This window comes from Lepisosteus oculatus, chromosome 10, assembly GCF_040954835.1.
Source record: "Lepisosteus oculatus isolate fLepOcu1 chromosome 10, fLepOcu1.hap2, whole genome shotgun sequence".
Classification (NCBI taxonomy): Eukaryota; Metazoa; Chordata; class Actinopteri; order Semionotiformes; family Lepisosteidae; genus Lepisosteus; species Lepisosteus oculatus.
The window spans coordinates 28,517,653-28,540,004 of NC_090705.1; the positions used below are offsets into that span (position 1 = coordinate 28,517,653).

General features: G+C 38.1%; 1 protein-coding gene across 2 annotated transcripts in view; it reads right to left on the reverse strand.

Moving 5' to 3' along the window:
* chn2 (chimerin 2) overlaps positions 1-22,352 on the reverse strand; it is a 127,368-nt gene that overhangs the window by 53,577 nt on the left and 51,439 nt on the right. For both annotated transcript variants that reach the window (XM_006635808.3, XM_015357548.2), the window contains exon 2: positions 6,229-6,267. In XM_006635808.3, coding sequence (XP_006635871.2) covers positions 6,229-6,267 — 39 coding nt within the window. The remainder of the gene's footprint in view (positions 1-6,228; positions 6,268-22,352) is intronic.

Sequence of the window (22,352 nt, forward strand, 5' to 3'; positions counted from 1 at the left end):
GTAAAAGCAACACAGCTCATCACCCTCAACACACCATCCCCACTGTCAAACATGGTGGTGGCAGCATCATGGTTTGGGCCTGCTTTTCTTCAGCAGGGACAGGGAAGATGGTTAAAATTGAGGGGAAGATGGATGCAGCCAAATACAGGACCATTCTGGATGAAAACCTGTTGGAGTCTGCAAAAGACCTGAAATTGGGACGGAGATTTATCTTCCAACAAGACAATGATCCCAAACATACAGCAAAATCTACAAAGGAATGGTTCACAAATAAATGTATCCAGGTGTTTGAATGGCCAAGTCAAAGTCCAGACCTGAATCCAATCGAGAATCTGTGGAAAGAGCTGAAAACTGCTGTTCACAAACGCTCTCCATCCAACCTCACTGAGCTCGAGCTGTTTTGCAAGGAAGAATGGGCAAGAATTTCAGTCTCTCGATGTGCAAAACTGATAGAGACATACCCCAAGCGACTTGCAGCTGTAATCGCAGCAAAAGGTGGCTCTACAAAGTATTAACGCAAGGGGGCCGAATAATTTTGCACGCCCCACTTTTCATTTTTTTATTAGTTAAAAAAGTTTCAAAAATCCAATAGATTTCGTTCCACTTCACAATTGTGTCCCACTTGTTGGTGATTCTTCACATAAAATAAAAAATTTATATCTTTATGTTTGAAGCCTGAAATGTGGCAAAAGGTTGAAAAGTTCAAGGGGGCCGAATACTTTCGCAAGGCACTGTATATTTGAGTATTGTCAGCATAGAAATGAAAGCTGAGGCCATGTGATCTTAAAAGCTGACCAAGTGGAAACATGTAAATGCTGCAGAGCAAGGGGCCCAGTATTGAGCCCTGACGAACACCAGACTTAACAACACCAATTTCATACCTATACCCATTAAGAGAGACAAAGTGACAGCAATCAGTGAGGTAAGATTTGAACCATTTGAGAGCAGTGTCAGAAACTCCAAACAGTCTCAAGACGAGAAAGTAAGATTTTATGGTCAACAGTGTCAAAAGCAGCACTGAGATCAAGAAGGATGAGCATAGAAAGAGAACCAGAATCAGAATCCCAATAGAAAAGGGAAGTCTTTAGCCAGACTGGAAGACCTTGAATCGATATTAAAGTCCCCAAGAATAAGGATCCTTTTAAAATTAAGGCATAAAAATGAGAGAAAATCTGCAACCTCACTTAAGAAGGCTTCACTGGGTTTGGGTGGTCTCTAAACTGTGGCAATAATAGTAGATTGGGGGATAGAAACCTTTAAAACAAAGCACTCAAAAGAACAGGGAGGAAGTATAGTATAGGATTTAGATTGTAAAAAAGGTTTTAAATAACAATTCAGGTGAGAAGGCTCCACGGCCGAAATGTTGTGTTTCCTTTTTAGCAAGGAATAATCATTACAAGTTACATTGTATTCAGTATTTACAGACAAGGTATTTCAGAGGCCTAACATTCTGGTCACCCAGAAAACCCCAGACTGCAACTAACCACTTAACTCTTAATATGCCTACAGAGGCCACACAAGAGATGAGCTGTCTTCTTACGAAATACCAATCTCTTACCCAGGAAACCCAAGTTCCCTAAAAACATAGCTCCAGTCAGGTTTAGTTTTGATGATCAAGAAGTAGGGGCCCTTGCCTGGCACAAGCTTCAAATCCCAACACCTCTGGACACCTCTCTCTTCTCCCTGCTTGTCTTTTTCTGTGCTGCTCCTGGCCAATCATAAATCCACAATTTCCTTAGGTATACTTAGGTAAACTTTACCATTGTTTCTGCTCAAGGGACCCCCCAGACCTCAGCAAACATCATGTCTCCTTTGAAGTTAGAAGTATTTACTCTTCCCAGTGTCACAAACTGTACCTAAAATCTAAGAGAGACTTCTAAGTCACCTAAAACTGTAACAATTTACCTAAATGTTCTAAATAGTAAATTAAGCTCTGGGTAGGAGAGTGGGGTTTTAATTTGATGTAACAATCTGAAATTGTAACAGTATATTCTTGATGATTTTTATGAACCAATCAAATATAATGATTTAGAGTCTCACACATTAATTCTAAACATACAATTTATTGATATAACCAAAACATGCATAACAAACAACAGGGATTACAAAGAATAGAGGTAAAAAAATCATAATTAAATACACATCAACTACAGTCATTTTACAGGTCTATCAGTCACATCACATTTATATTCTCAGACACAAGCAAATATGGATTTACTATCATGAACTAAACATACACATGCATTTAAGATAATGTTTCGGTTCTCAAGAATTATAATGTGAACAATAAATGTAATACTCAAAGATCCATTGTCAAAATGTCCTTGATGATACCTTGCACTGGTAAAAAAGAGGCTGGGCTGGGTTTCCAAAACTAGCTGTGTTTGGGCTCAGGCAGCTCTGCCAAAGGTCTTGAGTCTTAATGACTTTAGTCTTTAAAACAGTCTGTACACATTTTGTCTTCTTGGGGGCCACAAGGTAGACAAAAGGGTAACTTCGTTCATTCTATGCTATACTTTTGTTTAGAATATGCTTCGATATTCAAATAAAAAGAAAGGGTCCGAAATTCTAATTTCATTAATCAGGTGAAAATAACAGTAGATTTTTTAGGAAGAATATCTTGGACAGAATTCTATACTTTACTGACTCACTCTTTTGACCTGACTTGGACTGTTTACTGTCACATGATTGTAAAAGTTTGCCAGTTTAGATGGAGAGATTGAGAGAGCCAGTGATTAATCGGCAAAGATGTATTGGGATACAGTTTATATGGAGCAACATCACAGGTTGGTGGCTGGCTGAGATCCCATCAAGGTATGGTGCTGGTGCCCACCCTACAGATCCACAATTTGTGGATTTTCCTTTGGGGATGGACAGTGATCTTTGTACTGTGGTTCTAGGGATAATCCTGCCTGGAGACTTGCTGGAGTCCATCTGTGCTATACATCTTTAAACTCTTCAGCCTGATACAGCTTTATGATGTCTCTTAACCTCTTTAGCCACATTCTTGTGCCATCCACAGACAGCACCAGGCTACTTGGTCAAGCCACATAAAGATCGTTAGAAATCTTTAATAACACTTAATTCTAAGTGAAATAATATGCCTTGTCATTACAAGTGTATGCACAAATACACTGGAGGGGCCCCTTTCCAAGATCTTGCCTGGAGCCCCCAAAAGCTAGGGCTGCTCCCGGAGTGAAGTCAAGTGCAGCAGAAGGAGTGGGGAAGAGGGAAGGCACTGGAGTTGGAGGCAGGGTCAAAGAGAGGCACCTTCACTTTTATCCAGACAGTTGAGATTAGCTATAGTGTGAGAGAGAGAGTACAGAAATGCAAGTGATTTATTGAGTCAAGGTATTAAGAAGGCAGGACTGGTTCTGCTGGTTCACAAAGAAGAAGAAAAGGTCCGCATGATTGCATTGTGGAAGAGTAGGGATGCATTAGACAAAAAGAAATTTAGGAGCTTTTTGAGAGTACTGCTTGACGCAGAGTGACGCCGGCAGTGGCTGCAAAGCAGAAGTTGAAACATTGCCAGGTGGCAAAAGTGAATGAACAAAGAGGATTGAACTTGAGACTTTAGGAACTCAAAAGCCTAGACATAAATACTCGAGAGCTCGAGGTTTAAATAGAAAGTTAACCGCAGCTACTTTCCCTGAACCTTCGCCTGGCTGTTATAATTTTTAGCAGCTTTGCATTCCTCTTTTCATTAAGATTGTTAATAAAAGATCTATTCAGTGGAAACAGACAAGTCAATTCCTTACCTTTAGTCTTACCTGAGAGGCATTATATACAGTATTTCCATACCTTGTTCTAACAAGTAGATCACAAGCCGTCTAAAAACCCAGACATCAATTTTTTGCGAGAACACTGAAAGATGACAAAGATTTTTACACTTTGATCTGTTGTTAAATCTCTGTAAAATCTTTGGTACATCCCTTTTACAGGTGCTCAAGTTGGTGTTTTGGAAAATAAACTAATCAGAACAACCCCTCTGTTAAGTGACTGCGTTACGAATAAAAGTGGTGACATAATGCAAAATAAATGAAACTATGATAAAAGTATTTTCATGAAATTTAAAAGAACACCAATAAAATGACAAGAAACTGACAGTGCTGGACAAGACTTGTAACCTGAAACACAGAAGTTCTATCCAGTACCAATTTCAATCCAGCTGACACCCACAGCCTATGACACATAAAAGAAGACATGTAGGAAGAATGTCCTATTATACTGTTTCTTTAGAACAGAGTTAAAAAAAAGTTTTCTGTTTATCCATCGTTATCCATCTTTTCGCTTTCTTTCTTATTGTCCTGATGATCCTGCAAGATGGCTTTGAGTATTTTCCCGAAGAACAGGCTAGAAGAAATATTAAAAAAATATAATGTATAAATCAATAGAGCAATGATACTCTGTAATATATACTATAATCATATAATGAAGCCTTAAGTATTTGCTTACCTTTCGCTCTTTGTGAACCGAGGCAATTGGTACTGAAGCGCCAAGTGTCCCGTAAAATATCTTGGTCACCATACTGTGGCAGTTGTGCTGAAGATTCACAGATTTTTAAAAATACGAATTCAATGAAATCCCAACTTATTTATATCAGTATTACTGTAAGTTTAGGAATGCCAAACCTTCTTAGGTAAGCCCAGGTCCTGTCTTCCAAGACAAGCATGATGCAGATAATTGATTGTTGATTATCAACCTTTTTTATAGCTTTACATTATCTTGTAAATGCTCTAATTTTTGTCATATTGCAGTATTTGTAATCAGAATACGCCCTTCCTGTGCCACAAAGACATTGGGGTGTGAAGTCTGATTTTTATTTTTTTAAACTTAAAAACTACCTTGAGATATCAATCTTCTTGCACCACATTTGCACCACATTTGTTTGTATTATTATTATTGTTGTTGTTAGCAGGTCTTGTTGCCTTTGATGCAAAAATTAGTTAAGTTAAAAAAGGGGTTTATTAGAGCTCTTATTGCCTAGCTCTTCAGATTCTAGGGTGTTCCATTGCCACCTGCACTCAAATAGGGGTCCATCCATAAGGTGTACACAGGTGAGACAATCCTATGCAGAGTGAAGACCATAAATAAAAACAGTGGATTGTGATTTTAAGGCAAAGTATAATATCTGAGGTGACAGACGTTAATATCCCAAATACAATCTGCTCATAAAACTAGGGTTTGACTGGCTATAACACATTTTTACATTTTGCGGAGGCTTGGAGAGGTCTGGAGAGCTCTGGGAACCCTTGAGGGTGGCCTCATAAAACCTTATGCAGAATTTGATGTCTTCATCCTATCAATTTCACCCCAAAATATTTTCAAAAGGGATGTAAAAATGTTGGAGTTTTTCAAAAATACATATATATTAGTTGCACTTAATTATGGCTGATTTAGTGTATTCTCTTAGTTGAAGAAAATGTCTAATATCCAATTTAAATATTTCTTGTGGCATTTCCACTTTTGGATGTATGCTCTAATGTGAATAACCATAGCTTTAAGCATTTCTATGTTGCTTTAAAACATATTCTTTCATGCCTCTTGTACAGGATTCTCCATATTTGGTGATAAATTGATAATGCTTAGCCCCATTTAAAGTTGTAATCAATAGTCTGTAAACTATCATTACTAATCTAACATATGCACATATTTAACAGAGAGAAAATTAAACAATTAAGCCAGACATAGAAAAAATACTATTTGTGTGGATACTGCATTACTTAAACATTGCTTTTTGCACAACCAAAATGACTTTTAAGTAATGAAATCATAATGCAATATAAAACATGGTCACCCTCATAAATATAGTGTCTTCATCCATTTTAGGCTGAAAATTACTGAGAACTCTGATGTCTTTATCCCATAATGGAGTAACTTTGAAAAACTGCAAAAATGCATTTCAGACAGCTTTTTGAAAGCAATGAAGCACTTATTAAATATAAGGCATCCTATTTATAAAAACACCAATCCAAAATTAAACTAGGATTAACTTTAGCTGAATATGTGTACTTTTGGCAGTATGAGTAGAACATACACAGCTTTTAATAGGGACAATAAAGCTCTAAAAACCAGCATCTTAAAGGTAGATATTTTTGTTAATTGTTATTTTCTATTTTTTTTTCCTTAGGAACCTTTACCAGTTTCCCTCAAACTAATATATATCAGTGTTTATTTGCAGATTTCTATGATTATTATTACTTGGAATGACATATATTTAATACTCACAGTACGATTTCCATATTGGCGGCTGGTAATCTTCTACATCTAGAAAAATAATAAAAGAATAAATCAGTCAAAAATCAGTTAAATAAAAACAGTCTGTCCAGATATAAAGGTAAGCATGTTCTAAGAGTATCCAGTACAGTTTACAAAGATAATTATCTATTTTGAATTTTTTTAAATTGATTTCCCAAAGAATAGCAAAGGCTAATAATTATTCATGCTCATTGGAACAATAATATTTTTCATATACTTTTTCTTGACTCAGTAAAATAAATAATCTAATTTTGATAATACAAATTAAGTGTGTTTTACATCAGGTATCACTATTAATAACTTTCAGATAAACATTTTAGCAGAATGTTATCATTTTGAAACAACAATTTTTTGGCTATAGATGTTAGCACTGCTGTCTCACAGCTCTTAAGGTCTTGGATTTAATTGCATTATTTCCTAAACAGAGCTTTCACCCGTGACTGAGTGGGACTTCAGTGAATGCTTTGCTTTCCTCCCACAGTACATAGACTAGGTTAAATGATGTCTCTGAATTGTCCCCTGCATGCATGGATATGTGCCCTGTATTGGATGGGATCTCAGGTGTTTCCTGTCATGTTTATCTGTTGATTTAGATTCTGGCTCACTGCAACTTTGTACACCCAGGTTATGCAAGATTTAGCTTCCACATATTCGACTTTATATATAAATGTCCTACGATTCCCATTATATTTACTTAGTAAGGAAGGGTTTATGTTACATGTGTAAAGAATAAGGAGATAAGGACTGCATCAGGTTTCTTCCAAGGATGAACAGCACAGAGTGAGAGTAATGTGGCCTCCACCAGGACACTGTTTTACACATCAGTCAATCAGTCACCTTTACTTGACTCTCAGCCAGTAAACTCTGTAGATCTTTTAAAGAGATTGTTGACCACTCAGTGGTTTCACTGGTTCTGATGTTGTTTTGATAAACTACCTTTTCTAGGTAGTGTCTGTTTGGCATGATGCAGCTTCCACTTCTTGATTATAGAGCCAACAGTGCTCACTGGGATACCCAAACCCTTATATTTTTCTACACAATATACATTTAAGTGTTTGGATATACTTTTGTACCCTGTTTCCTAATATATGCAAAATTATCACTTTATCTCATCCTTCAGTTTCACTGCCTGACCATTGATGCCTAAACACATTGATGTTTTTATCCAGTATATGTGCCAGTCACTTCATTGGCCCAGATAGAGACCAATTGTAAGACAATTATTGTATATCCTTGTTACGGCAATTTCTTTCACCTGTGTAAATTGAGAGCTACCAGTGCACAAGGCTCTGAATACTTACACAAGCAGCATAAACTGTTTTTGATGTTTGACAGAAAAAAACATGCGTAAGTATCATTTGTAATTCAGCAACATTTGAAAGATTTTTTTAAAGAGTAATTTTGCAAGGCACTGTATTATAACAAACCAGGGGGTTAAGATTATAATTGAGCGTTACATAAAATCTGTGTTTTTTTATTTTCAAGCACCACTCTGGTGATAGAGTAACAAATCAGGTTCAAACTTGAACAAGAATAAATATTTATTAACAATAAATAACACAGCTAGCCAGCAATTACAGTATGATGGATGTGTCATGACAGATATTTTTTAGCTTGAGGATTCTACAATATAGGAAAGTCCTAAATTAAGTCAGCAAGCTCTCTTATTGTAATGCTTGGATTATGTCACGACCACCAGGCAGTCAAGACCAAAGCGTAAGCGAGCTAATCAGACCCAGCAGCAGGTGATTATTAACAAACGCCGCCGCACGAGTTAAACCACCTGCGCACACTCATTGCGGTGCACACTGCTATTTAAACCATCTTCACCTGCTTCCCACTGCTCGGTATTGAGTCTACTCCTTGAGAGCTCTACCTGGCGTTTTTCCCCGTACCTCGTTTATTCTGGTTTTTGGATTCCCCTTCTGCCTTTTCGACTTTGCACCTCGCCTCTCGACTCGGACTGTCTGCTACCGGTGAACTTCCTGGATTACGACTTGCCTTTCGCCTTTTTACTACGACCTTACCTCATCTATCACCCGTGCCTGCGTCTGCACAGGATCCGTGTATCTTCTCACCAGGGATTCCTAACAGAATACCGAGCCTAAAGATGGATCCCCGATTGCACCTGGACGGATTACATGGCATCACTGTTTGTGCAACAGGTCGTTCGGATACATGGGTTGCCCAACGATGTGGTCTCAGACAGGGGACCTCAATTTGTCTCGGCCTTTTGGAAAGCGTTCTGCCAAGCTTTAGGGACCCATGTATCTCTGACTTCGGGTTATCATCCTGAGGCCAATGGTCAGGTGGAACGGACCAACCAAAGCCTCCTTACCTTTTTGAGAGCCTTCACCTCCAACTCGCAGGATGACTGGTCATCACTACTTCCCTGGGCAGAAAATGCCAATAATTCTCTTACCTCCTCCTCCACAGGTCTCTCTCCCTTCCTCTGCTCACTAGGTTATCAACCCACTCTCATTCCTGCCAACCCTCCGGACACGGCGGTGCCGTCGGTGCGTCAATATATTTCCAAGCTGCGCAGGACCTGGAGAATGGCGAGGACAGCTCTCACCAAGTCATCCCAGCGCCAGGCCAAATTCGCAAACCGACACCGCAGACCAGCCCCCCGTTTTCGCAGAGGCCAGTTTGTTTGGCTTTCAACAAGGAACCTACCTCTACACCTGCCTTCCAAGAAGCTCGGGCCTAGGTATATCGGCCCCTTCAGGATACTCTCCCGGATCACCCCAGTTACCTTCCGTCTTGCACTTCCCCCCACCCTTAAAATCCACCCGTCTTTCCACGTCTCCCTCCTGAAACCCTTCTACCGCTCACCTCTGGCGGCTCCCCAACGTCGCCCGCCACCCCCGCGTCGCATTCGGGGGCACCAGGCATATACAGTCCACAAGATCCTCGACTCTAGATGGAACCGCGGTACCCTTCAGTATCTGGTTGACTGGGAGGGTTATGGCCCTGAAGAAAGATCCTGGGTTCCGGAGAGGGATATTTTGGACCCTGCGCTAATTGGAGACTTCCACAGGGACTATCCCGATCGGCCGTCTCGGGCGTCGGGAGCCGCCCGTGAAGGGGGGGGTATTGTCACGACCACCAGGCAGTCAAGACCAAAGCGTAAGCGAGCTAATCAGACCCAGCAGCGGGTGATTATTAACAAACGCCGCTGCACGAGTTAAACCACCTGCGCACACTCATTGCGGTGCGCACTGCTATTTAAACCATCTTCACCTGCTTCCCACTGCTCGGTATTGAGTCTACTCCTTGAGAGCTCTACCTGGCGTTTTTCCCCGTACCTCGTTTATTCTGGTTTTTGGATTCCCCTTCTGCCTTTTCGACTTTGCACCTCGCCTCTCGACTCGGACTGTCTGCTACCGGTGAACTTCCTGGATTACGACTTGCCTTTCGCCTTTTTACTACGACCTTGCCTCATCTATCACCTGTGCCTGCGTCTGCACAGGATCCGTGTATCTTCTCACCAGGGATTCCTAACAGACTATTAACCAGAATTTGGTCTTCAAAGACTGATTAAAACAAGGGTTCTCAAATGGTTCAACATTTGGAGGAAATGAAGGATGACTTAAGATGATAATAACAACTGACATGACAATTATTCTCTTCTTCTCTTTGTCTGTCTGTCTTGTTACACCACTGTTCTTCAGTGTCCTGTTTACCCTGTAATCTAACCCATTAATGGTGCTATTCCATCCTTTGAAGGCTGGCTAATGATCTCGATGTGAATGCCCAGTAACTGTTGGCTGTTTTTTGTTTATTATTGTGGCTCTAATCATTTAACAAGAAGATTTTTGCTCATCATTAACCTGATCTAAACAAAATAATATTTCTGAGCTAAATAAATATCTACTAACTGTATTTTCAAAGCTCTCATTTTACATAAAAGACAATGAATGACTTATATTTATTCTTCCTCCTTTATTATTTGTTAAAAGTGATTTCATTTCAAATGGAATAAGCAAAAAGGATTTTTCACTGCTCACTGCATTCATAGAATGACTGACATTTTGAATGCAAAGGAACTTAATTTTGACAGATGTTTTGATAAATTAAGTATATAGTACTTTCAACAATACTAATAGGTATTTTTAGACTTTTTTCCAAACATAATTTTCTACTAACAAACCTAACATACAAATATATTTCTATGGCAACATAATAAAGTTGTATTACCTACATAGAGATCCAGCCATTCAGAAAGCATGGTGAATAATGCAGCAAAATCCAGTGGAAGCTTTAAAAAAATTGTTCTATTGCAGGACTGCACTCCTTTGTAAAACCACCAGGTGGCGCAGTAAATGCTTAATGTGGCATGTGGAAGCATTTGGACTGTCACCAGAAAATACCTGGTTTTGAATACAGGTCAATGCTGAGCCCCTTATAGAAGTGAAGTTGTATACTGTTTCAACTTTTATAAATTTTATAGTGTATACTACAGTATGTTAAATATTAAATTAATTTTAAACAGGGCTATATAAAAAAACTCAGTAACTCAGTTGAATATATAAAAATAGCCCAATGTGCTTCTTTCAGGTTCACATCTGCATTTTAATAATTTATATTATTAATTTATATTTGAGCTAATCAGACCCAGCAGCAGGTGATTATTAACAAACGCCGCCGCACGAGTTAAACCACCTGCGCACACTCATTGCGGTGCACACTGCTATTTAAACCATCTTCACCTGCTTCCCACTGCTCGGTATTGAGTCTACTCCTTGAGAGCTCTACCTGGCGTTTTTCCCCGTACCTCGTTTATTCTGGTTTTTGGATTCCCCTTCTGCCTTTTCGACTTTGCACCTCGCCTCTCGACTCGGACTGTCTGCTACCGGTGAACTTCCTGGATTACGACTTGCCTTTCGCCTTTTTACTACGACCTTACCTCATCTATCACCCGTGCCTGCGTCTGCACAGGATCCGTGTATCTTCTCACCAGGGATTCCTAACAGAATACCGAGCCTAAAGATGGATCCCCGATTGCACCTGGACGGATTACATGGCATCACTGTTTGTGCAACAGGTCGTTCGGATACATGGGTTGCCCAACGATGTGGTCTCAGACAGGGGACCTCAATTTGTCTCGGCCTTTTGGAAAGCGTTCTGCCAAGCTTTAGGGACCCATGTATCTCTGACTTCGGGTTATCATCCTGAGGCCAATGGTCAGGTGGAACGGACCAACCAAAGCCTCCTTACCTTTTTGAGAGCCTTCACCTCCAACTCGCAGGATGACTGGTCATCACTACTTCCCTGGGCAGAAAATGCCAATAATTCTCTTACCTCCTCCTCCACAGGTCTCTCTCCCTTCCTCTGCTCACTAGGTTATCAACCCACTCTCATTCCTATTAACCAGAATTTGGTCTTCAAAGACTGATTAAAACAAGGGTTCTCAAATGGTTCAACATTTGGAGGAAATGAAGGATGACTTAAGATGATAATAACAACTGACATGACAATTATTCTCTTCTTCTCTTTGTCTGTCTGTCTTGTTACACCACTGTTCTTCAGTGTCCTGTTTACCCTGTAATCTAACCCATTAATGGTGCTATTCCATCCTTTGAAGGCTGGCTAATGATCTCGATGTGAATGCCCAGTAACTGTTGGCTGTTTTTTGTTTATTATTGTGGCTCTAATCATTTAACAAGAAGATTTTTGCTCATCATTAACCTGATCTAAACAAAATAATATTTCTGAGCTAAATAAATATCTACTAACTGTATTTTCAAAGCTCTCATTTTACATAAATGACAATGAATGACTTATATTTATTCTTCCTCCTTTATTATTTGTTAAAAGTGATTTCATTTCAAATGGAATAAGCAAAAAGGATTTTTCACTGCTCACTGCATTCATAGAATGACTGACATTTTGAATGCAAAGGAACTTAATTTTGACAGATGTTTTGATAAATTAAGTATATAGTACTTTCAACAATACTAATAGGTATTTTTAGACTTTTTTCCAAACATAATTTTCTACTAACAAACCTAACATACAAATATATTTCTATGGCAACATAATAAAGTTGTATTACCTACATAGAGATCCAGCCATTCAGAAAGCATGGTGAATAATGCAGCAAAATCCAGTGGAAGCTTTAAAAAAATTGTTCTATTGCAGGACTGCACTCCTTTGTAAAACCACCAGGTGGCGCAGTAAATGCTTAATGTGGCATGTGGAAGCATTTGGACTGTCACCAGAAAATACCTGGTTTTGAATACAGGTCAATGCTGAGCCCCTTATAGAAGTGAAGTTGTATACTGTTTCAACTTTTATAAATTTTATAGTGTATACTACAGTATGTTAAATATTAAATTAATTTTAAACAGGGCTATATAAAAAAACTCAGTAACTCAGTTGAATATATAAAAATAGCCCAATGTGCTTCTTTCAGGTTCACATCTGCATTTTAATAATTTATATTTTGTCAATCTTTTTATTTTGAAATATCTTTTTGTCTTTGTCTTAATGCAAATTTCAGCAGCAAGTAATCATGGACAATTAAAAAAAATGATTATAAAAAATATATTCTGTACTGTATTGGCTTTAAATGTGCAGTATTTTTATATAGTATACCGATCATTAACTTAGGCAATCTGTGATTCGCAAGTGTGGGACTTCATAAACTGTAGTCTTTATTCATGTATTCGATTCACATAGCCGAAATTTTAAAAGTACAAATTGTGAATGAAATATGTTCCATTATATATAGACCATACCATTTTATGTGATAACGGAGTTGCACCACCTTTAATCACTGAATGTGTTGTTGAAAGTAGTGTTTTTGCTGCTTGTATCTCTAGATGAACTGTACAGTAACGGTTATGCTGTGGTACTGAGGTTCAAGGGCGAATTGCAAGCTGAGTTCCAGGTGCAGACTCACAGAGAAGCCTCCCTTTGGAGACTTCAGAAATGTTATTGAAAGATGATGCAGGCTGATTAAAAAAGAAGCAGTATGAATAACTCGGGCCAAAATTAGGCTGTGGACAGCCTTGAACATAATTGCAGTTATACGACCCAGACACTCACAACTAGCAATCCCCTGAAGCTAAGCAGGTATGAGCCTGGCCAGCACATGGATGAGAGACCTCCTGGGAAAGCTAAAAGAGATGTTAGTGGGACCAGTAGGTCAGTGTAATTCCTTATGCCCCTGGATAGTGAGGGAGAGAAGACTATGTATACACTTTAAACAAAGGCACCGTTTTTCAGATGAGATTGAGGTCCTCTCCATGGTCAATGAAAATCCCAGGGTATTTCTTGAAAAAAGAAGGGGTGTTAAACACAGTGTTCTGGCCAACCCACCCCCCCCCCCCCTTTACCAGTCATAGTCTCGTATACAGAAAAGAATGATTTGGTTTGATCAAGGATGTTTTGTTTTACTTATACTATAAATTACTACTGACTGTATTGTATTGTTGTCTTATTGTATCATTTCATTCCACTGTGATGTGTTGACTGTGATAAGCTGTTGTAGCACTGCAATTTCCCTCATGGGATCAATAAAGTATCTATCTATCTAAATAGCCACTGAGGCATACCGACAAAGATTTTGAAATTCTAAAAAAAATAAAACCTCTGTTGAGTCTGCAAAGGATACCTTTTGAGAAGTCGTGTACTGCTTGCAAAGTAGCTGATTTTGGCAAACATAAACAGCTAATTTTCCTTGAAGAATTTAAAATCTATTTGACGGTATTGTAGCTTATTGCATTGAGCAGAAGGTTACAGTGTACCTTGCTCTTACAAGTGGCTGTGTCAGCAGATGAGTTTGTGTTAACACATAAGAATGTGTTTACAACTACTGTTCGACCCTCCTCTCAGGGAAATTAGAAAAACTCAACAATTCCAACACCTACTTTCATATCAGATCTTAAGGTCTTGACTTTCTATTTGTCTAAATTAGCTGAAACATAAAAAGATGTTCTGTAGTTACTGGAATTTGATTTATTTTTAAAACCACTGACATGGACACAGGAGCAGGATGTAAGGCCGCTGCAGTTCATAGCCTCTCATTAACTTACAAATGCGCTGAACTCTGCAACACTACACCCTTTTGATTGGATATACCTTTCAAAGTCTGTCCGAGGGTGGGGGTTGGGGCTGAAGTTATTGTATCCATTTCCCCAATTTAACATCCGATATGTCCCCTGTACCAATATGGGCTTCGAGATTATGAAGGTAAAGTGAATATTTAATGTACTGTGATTAAATTAATAAAAACAATATAGTATATTAATTTCATGTCAACATTGAAGAATTATTTTTTATTTAGGATTTTAAGTATAAAAAATATTGGACATAGTGACTTTAAAATCTTCATATTTAAAAGGCCAGATAAAAACAAAGCTTTTGAGTACTCATTTGAATGAATGTGTCACGTACTGCAACTTGCCTCACAGTAAGGTGCATTAGTAACCAGTAGACGCAGACTCCAGGAAATAGGTCTGTGAGGTTCATGCGAATTGGAGTTCCTAAGGTAAACAGTGACTACTGGGAACATATATTGACAGAGAGTGAAAATAAAAGGTCACACTCAGTATCCCTCCACTTCCGTGAGGACAGAATGCTCCGCCAAGGTACAAAATAGTCCCTTCAGTGCCAGTCCATTTGTTGATCTCTTGTATTACCATCAAATTTTTCTAAAAACTCTGATGAAGCCAAATAATTTAAAAAATGAATATAATAATATTAGTATGGCAGCAAAAAACATGTATGTAAAATCTCATTTAGATTTTAAATTTTATATATTAAAAACATACAATTTGTATTTAAAACTAAGTGCTGTATATTAACAAAAAAACTAAACTGCGATATCTTTTTAAGGGCATCTTTAAATTCCCTCACTTTTTTCTTAGTTTAATTTTTGACATATTGTGATATATAACATTATCGGAAATGTGAATATAACCTTGGACCTTCTGAGTAGCAAGCACTTAACCACTATACCAAAGCATAATTTGGGTTAAGACATTAAACTTTCTTTCAATTGCCTAGTTATAGTTTTTACATTTTACTGAAGTCTGTATGTGTGATATGGTAGTGTTTCCAATGTTGTTTTATAGATATCTTATTAACTGCTGAAGTAAACTTAGTACATAGTGCCCTTTTAAATGTGTGGCTTGACAGATGGGTTGAAACTTTAAATATTTTTTGAATTGCCTAGTTATTTACAAAGGATGCAATGAGTAACTGATCAGAACTGTAGGGGTTTTGTGCATTAACTGGGACATTTATTAATTGTAGCAGTATTTCACAAAATGATTCTTCGATGGCAATTAGAAATCAACCTTGCAGAACAACTAAGCACCACACACACGGATACTAATACACAACAGTACATTTATTAATACATAAAATGTGCTTATAAACATTACAGATATTATAGTGAGGGTTAGCAGAATACAAAAGGTATATATTCAATCATGAAGAGTTACAAATACCAAGAGACACATACATTCAGTATACCGTTCATTTATACCGTTTTGTTAATGAGCTTTGATTACAACTTCTACACTCCATACTCAAAAGCAAGTACATCACTCATAGGAATTAAACTGACATCAACTGGGGTTGAGGTAACAATTGAATTCTCGAGATGTAATGCAGAATGTTAAATACTCATCCAATTTATGTGGATTCATATCTCCCGCAGACACAAAGGTACAGTGACAGGCTGTTGCTGAGTCCAATCGTCATCCTTTGGCTCAGGGCCAGCCAGTACTGGTGTGGCTGGAGGTGTGGGAGAAGGAGGGAGAGATTCCTGCAGTGACTCTCTGAAGACTGGCTAGTTAGTCCTGCCTGAACTAGCAAAGTTTGTGCACATGAAAAGTGACTGCAGGTCTGAGCAAGTCACACTCTTTAGACAGGAAAAAGACCGGTTCGTTCCAGATGTAACACTAGTCCTGAATACTGAGATTCAGCTGTCGACAGTTCTGACCGTAGTTCACTCGGTGATCAGGCAAGCATTTTCGGTGGGTTACCGGCGGTTCACGAGGCTTGCTGTTGGGCTAACCTCGGGCGAATCCTTTGGTTACGCGCGGGCGACCTCCAGTCTCGACTCTTAGAACAAGGTAAAATCCTGCCACTCAGTCTGAGAATGTCCTTGAAGGAATTTATCTGCAGGAACTTTGGTCATTCATTGGTTGAAAGTTTCGCGGGCTTTCAAGACCCACGTGGGGTTATCTTGCCCTACCAGTTCATGAATGGCTGATCAAAGTGGAGGATGAGTAACAATGCTCTCTGACCTTAAGGTTGTAAACACTTTGGGATGAGACTCTCCCTTGGAATCTACCAGAAAGAAATGACTATTGAACTTGAACTTGAACTTGAACTTTATTGCCATATGTAACCGGTACTGGTACAAGGGAATTCTTACTTACAGAAAGTCTCTCGTTTGTAAAACAAGTGTAAAAAACAAAACAAAGTGCAAACAGTGCATCAAGACAATGTACAAACAAACAATAGACAATGTGCAAGTAAACATGCAGACAGTTTGAATGTAAACAATACAGACGTGTAAATAATGACTGGAGACGTACAATAAATAAATTACAATGAGGTAGATGGTGATGGTGTAGGTGTGGTCCGAGGGGGATGGCTAAATGTGTTCGCCAGTCTCACTGCTTGTGGATAGAAGCTATTGAAGAATCTAGTGGTAAGTGACCGTATGCTCTTATATCTCTTGCCTGAGGGCAGTGGGGTGAAGAGCTCATGCCCGGGGTGGAATTCTACCACGGCAGCAGTCCTCATAGAGCTGTTTAATCTCGGTGAGACCGCAGCCGATGATCTTCTGGGCCATATTGACCATTCTCTGCAGTGCCTTTTTTTCTCACGAAGAGGTGTTGCCATACCACACGGTGATCCCGTTGGTGAGGACGCTCTCGATAGTGCAGCGGTAGAAGTTCACCAACACATGTATTGGCATCCCCCATCGCTTGAGGCACCTCAAGAAATAAAGGCGCTGCTGAGCCTTCTTCATGATAGAGTCAGTGTTCACAGTCCAGGTTAGATATTTAGAGATGTGGATTCCCAAAAACCTAAAGCTGGTGACTGTTTCCACTTCCGTTCCATCAATACTGAGTGGGCTGTGAGTGTGTGGCCTGTGTCTCCGAAAGTCCACTATTAGCTCTTTCGTTTTCTTTATGTTCAAGTCCAGGTTATTGCTATGACACCACCTAAGCAGCTGTACAACTTCATCCCTGTAAATGGACTCGTCATCATCACTGATCAGGCCTATTATAGTGGTGTCATCGGCAAACTTAATGATGCGGTTGTTGCTGTGTCTTGCTGTGCAGTCGTGAGTAAATAGGGAGTACAACCTTGGACTCAGACAGCAGCCTTGTGGAGTTCCAGTGCTCAGGGTGAGTGGTGTTGATGTTTTATTGCCTATCCGCACCACCTGTGGTCTCTCGATAAGAAAGTCCAGCAGCCAGTTGCAGACAGAGTTGCACAGACCTAATCCCCTGAGCTTTGTCACCAGTTCAATAGGGTGGCTATAGAATCTATTCAATAGGGTGGCTGGAGAATCTAATCCCTATAATTTTTTTCTCATCAGGAAACTATCAGACAGAAAAACACCTTAAATCTGAACCACATGGAATTGCCTCTCTGTGTCCAGCACCACTGAGATTAGGGAGAGAGAGATTGGCAAGGGAGCAGCAAACTTAATTCCTGTATTATTAATAAGCCATGCTGCTACAGAACTGTCTATGGTTTAAAAACTGACACAACTATGAATTATTATGATAGTTGCTAGTAAAAACCTTTTTAAGAAAATGTAAATCAGCCTGTGTTAGTACTTAATCATTTCACATTTAACCTCAGCACTGCAGGACTGTGATTGGCCGGGCAAAATGACACGCAGGCACTAGTGGTGCATTGGTTGTTAGTGAAACGATTGCTTCATTTAATCTCTTTACTGTGTATTTTAAATCCACTGAATATTGAATATTAATATGGAATTTTACAACTAAAGGGAAATTCTAGTAGCTGAGCATAAAAAGAAGAGGAGCGTAACATATTTTTAGGTCATTAACGATTTAGGAATATAAACATATTATGTAAACTGTATATGGCTGGTATTGGTAGTTTAAATAAAAAAATACACACCAGTTTTCCACTTTCTTCAAAAACACTTTAGGCATCAATTCTTAAAGCATCAGTCTTTCATTTGGTAACATACAGTACTGTGGTTATTTTGGAAAAGTTTTTACATGCACCTTCTGATTATATTAAGTTTATATACTTCATTATCGCAGTAAAAAAAACGCATACTTCTTAAAATGTATTTAATAGGGAATATAATATGGAATCGCATCTCTAAAGAAATTAATAATGATATAATTATATTCAAATCAAATTATTACAGTAGTACACTTTCGTGGTAAACATCTGCATCAATTTGACTCATTTACCCGCAATTACTTGGAAACTTTTTGCCTGCCCTATAATTGCTATAGCATTAGTCTGTCAAGCGAAGTGTTGGTGTGATGGCTTTGGCATATGACTTCAATGCTGGAGGTCGGGGGTCCGAACCCACACAAACTTCAATTTATTAAATGTTTATTTTTGAGACAGGGTGTTCCAAACCTTTGTATAATTTCTGAAACTCCCTCTGTATTCCATGTTTTAACCTTTTCTATGAATACTCGCACTTGTTATCGCAGTAAAAAACCTCATACTTTTTAGAATCTGCTAAATAAGGGATATAATGTAATGCATACAGCCGACATTAGAGGTTGTGCGAGCCGGCTTACCAGGGCGGTGATGTCACCGCCCTTCCCTGTGAATAGCAGGGACCTCAGCCACGAGGCTGAGGAGAGATTTCCCTTTAGCTCAAGTGGCTGGGTCCCTGTTGAGTGACACCAGTGGTCTGCGTTCGAGTCCCCAGCGGTGGGGGGCTGACCTGAGGTGGCAGCAGCAAGGGTACATACCCACGTGAACCTGAGAACGCTACAATAATATGGAATCGCTTAAGAAATTAATAACGGTATTAATTTAAGGATCTTAATATATGTATTTTATAGCTGGTAGTATTACTGTAATCCACTTTCTTTGTAAAAATGCTTTATTTTTAATCTGACTCATTCCCACATGATTACTTTAGAAACCTTTTTAATTTGCTCGTCGCAGCTGTATTTCTGAGCAGCCCGTTGGTACAGTGGGTTTGCCCATAGGAGGTTCTATCTAGGCAATATGAGTTCAATACCTGGTTGGAGCACAAGTTTTTCTTCTAACAAAGACTTTAAAAAAAAATAAAAAATAGTGAATATTATGTACACTATATTAACATTTTTTGTGGTTTTTATATATAATAACATATTCAATGTAAAGTGATATTAATAATGAAATAAAAATGTGAATGACACAGCCTGCAACCTAAGGATTTAAAGTTAAAAATTCACAGGTTTTATTAAAAACAATATTTAGTACCTGGTTGCATTTTTAGAAACCTTAGTTTGAATAAAGCAGATCCCAGCTGCAAGTGACTTCATAACGTGAGGATATATATTTTATTAATGCAAGAAATACAGCATTATGCTATATTTTTTATGCATCAGTTTAATGAAGCTTTCTGAAGTCTCTCAAAAACATAAAAATGTAACATAATTTTGTGGGACACGATGGGCAACCGATTCTTTTAATTTTAAAGAAAATCAAAAATAGGACGCAATAACGTGTGTGCCTCAAATAGAGTCGTGGTTTTAAAACCCATAAAAATAGGTATAGTTAAAAATATCAGCCTAGAATCTTTGTATTCCGTAAGTATGGCCGTAAGTTCTTTAACTTCTTAATTAAACATTTTAAACACTTTAATTTTGTTAATGCAACATGCATTTCCTACAGATACAGTACAATCACATTCTCCTGTCTTCCCATGGTGTGAAGAAAATTAGCAGGTGGCTGAGAAAATAATGCACTGCCCACTGAGCTCAGTCAGAGAAGAGGGGTGCCGTAAGGAGACAGTTCTGCAGCTTGCAGTGTTTATGGCACTGAGCATGTCTGCCTTTAAAACATAATAATGAAATGTAAATGTATATTTCTTTTAAATATCATTTAACAAAGCTTTCTCACCAGTTAGTTTTATATTTGAAACCATCGTTAAACAAAGCAGGGGCTTATTGTACATTCTAATGACATTACACATGGAAAGATTATACATTTTAATCGTTTTTAATTTAAAAAAAAATACATTTTAGAAATGTTTCATCTACACAAATATCAGACTATTTTTGATTGTATTTCTGAATGTTATGTCACAGTTCAATATTTTATATACATCTAAATAAAGTCAGGTGTCAGGTGCATAAACTATTAGTAATCAATAATTAGTATTAAAATTCAGTGATAAATTTTAATAGTCATGAATTGTTTCACTTCCACATGTTGTAAAAACATTAATTTACAAAACTGTGTTCAAACATATGTTAAATCTGACAATAAAAAAATAAGTAAAATACAAACTTATAAACTAAAAAATGAAGGTTAAAATTAAACCAGGGTTCACTTTTTTTCTGTCTCACCCTACTGTCTCTCACCTGCTGCAATTCGGACACAGAATGGTTAAAAATGGGAACAAGTCAGGTAGGCAGGGGGAAGGGGGACTAAGGGGGACTATGACTAAAATGAAAAAGAGAAATGGCTTGAGCGACATACAGTACAGAGCCGAAAAGGTTTGGTGCTGTCTTCTCCACTTTAAAGGTACACTCCTTGTGGAATTTTCACCTCGAATGTTTGCCCACCAGCTAACACACAGAAGCAAACTGAATACAAAATGTACTTGCAAGAATAGCGATTACAAAAATAAAAAAAAAACATACTTTATACTGTTATACTGTACCGTGTATTAAAACTAAAAGTCTATGGGCACTACACTGTGAGTAACACTGCCCACTAAACCTCTTTCCCATAGAATTCACAGGGGCAAGGTTACGTAGCTAATTCAAAGCTGGATACAATTTTATCTTGCCTTGTGAAAATAAAAATTCAGTTATTTGTCAACATATTTACTATAACTATGCATCTCAGTAATCTCACTATGTTAATCTCACTGTACGCCCTGCTGCTCACTCAATGCTCACCCTCCAAGTAGAATAAAAAAACATTTTCCGCATTATCACTTCGCACCAGGGAAGCTTACGGCTTTTAAAGTCATGCAATGTTTGAGTTAGGCAGGAGAACGTCATTGTATCTTATTTTTTTATTTCATTTAAAAAAAATCATTTGCCCATCGTGTTGATAAGATGTTCCCTGATTACTGGCAATTGTAAAAAATAATCCTTCCCCCCTTCCTTGTTTAATGAAAAGATTTCTGTGAAGAAATCCTTAAACACAAACCCATCAAGTATAATAATTCATCCAGGTGGTTCTCTATTGAATGACGCTCATGTACCAGGTTCAATTCCAGGCGGTGTACAATATAGTACAGTTAAACATTTTTTTTAATTTCAAGTTCAATTGTTGGTTAATTACTTGATGCTTTTGGATTAAGACAAAATATAGATTTTCTCAATTCGGATGTAAACCAGAAACAGACTTATGTTCACAATAAGCTATAATAGTGGACTATTTTTATGCATTCGGATATATGAGAAACAAACTGAAAGCAATGCTCTGATCGCGCTTTGAACCGCCTGGGTGCAGCTCGCTAAATTACTGTGCTCAATACCACTAGAAGGGCAATATAAGTTTTTTTAAAAAAGAAACGAATGTCCAAAACGCCCACTTGTGATACTTTAGCTGCTTGGTTACACGATTCCATATTAATATAACTGTCAAGTGATGTTAAATCACTATAACATTGATCTTTTTACAATAGCAGCAAGTGGTGTTCTTACTACGTATTCTTAGAAAAGGATAAAACATTATAACTTTTTATGAAGTACAGAATATAAGCTTAATAATGTTAGAACAAGCACATTAAAACCAGAACCTACTGTAAGTTACCAAGTTGAAGACTTTGTCGCAAAATATATTTATGCATAATTAAATTAATTATGGTGAAGGTGGAAGGTTGTGTACTTTCATCCATCTGAGCAATCTTGCTTTTATAAAACATATTGACATTTTAATGT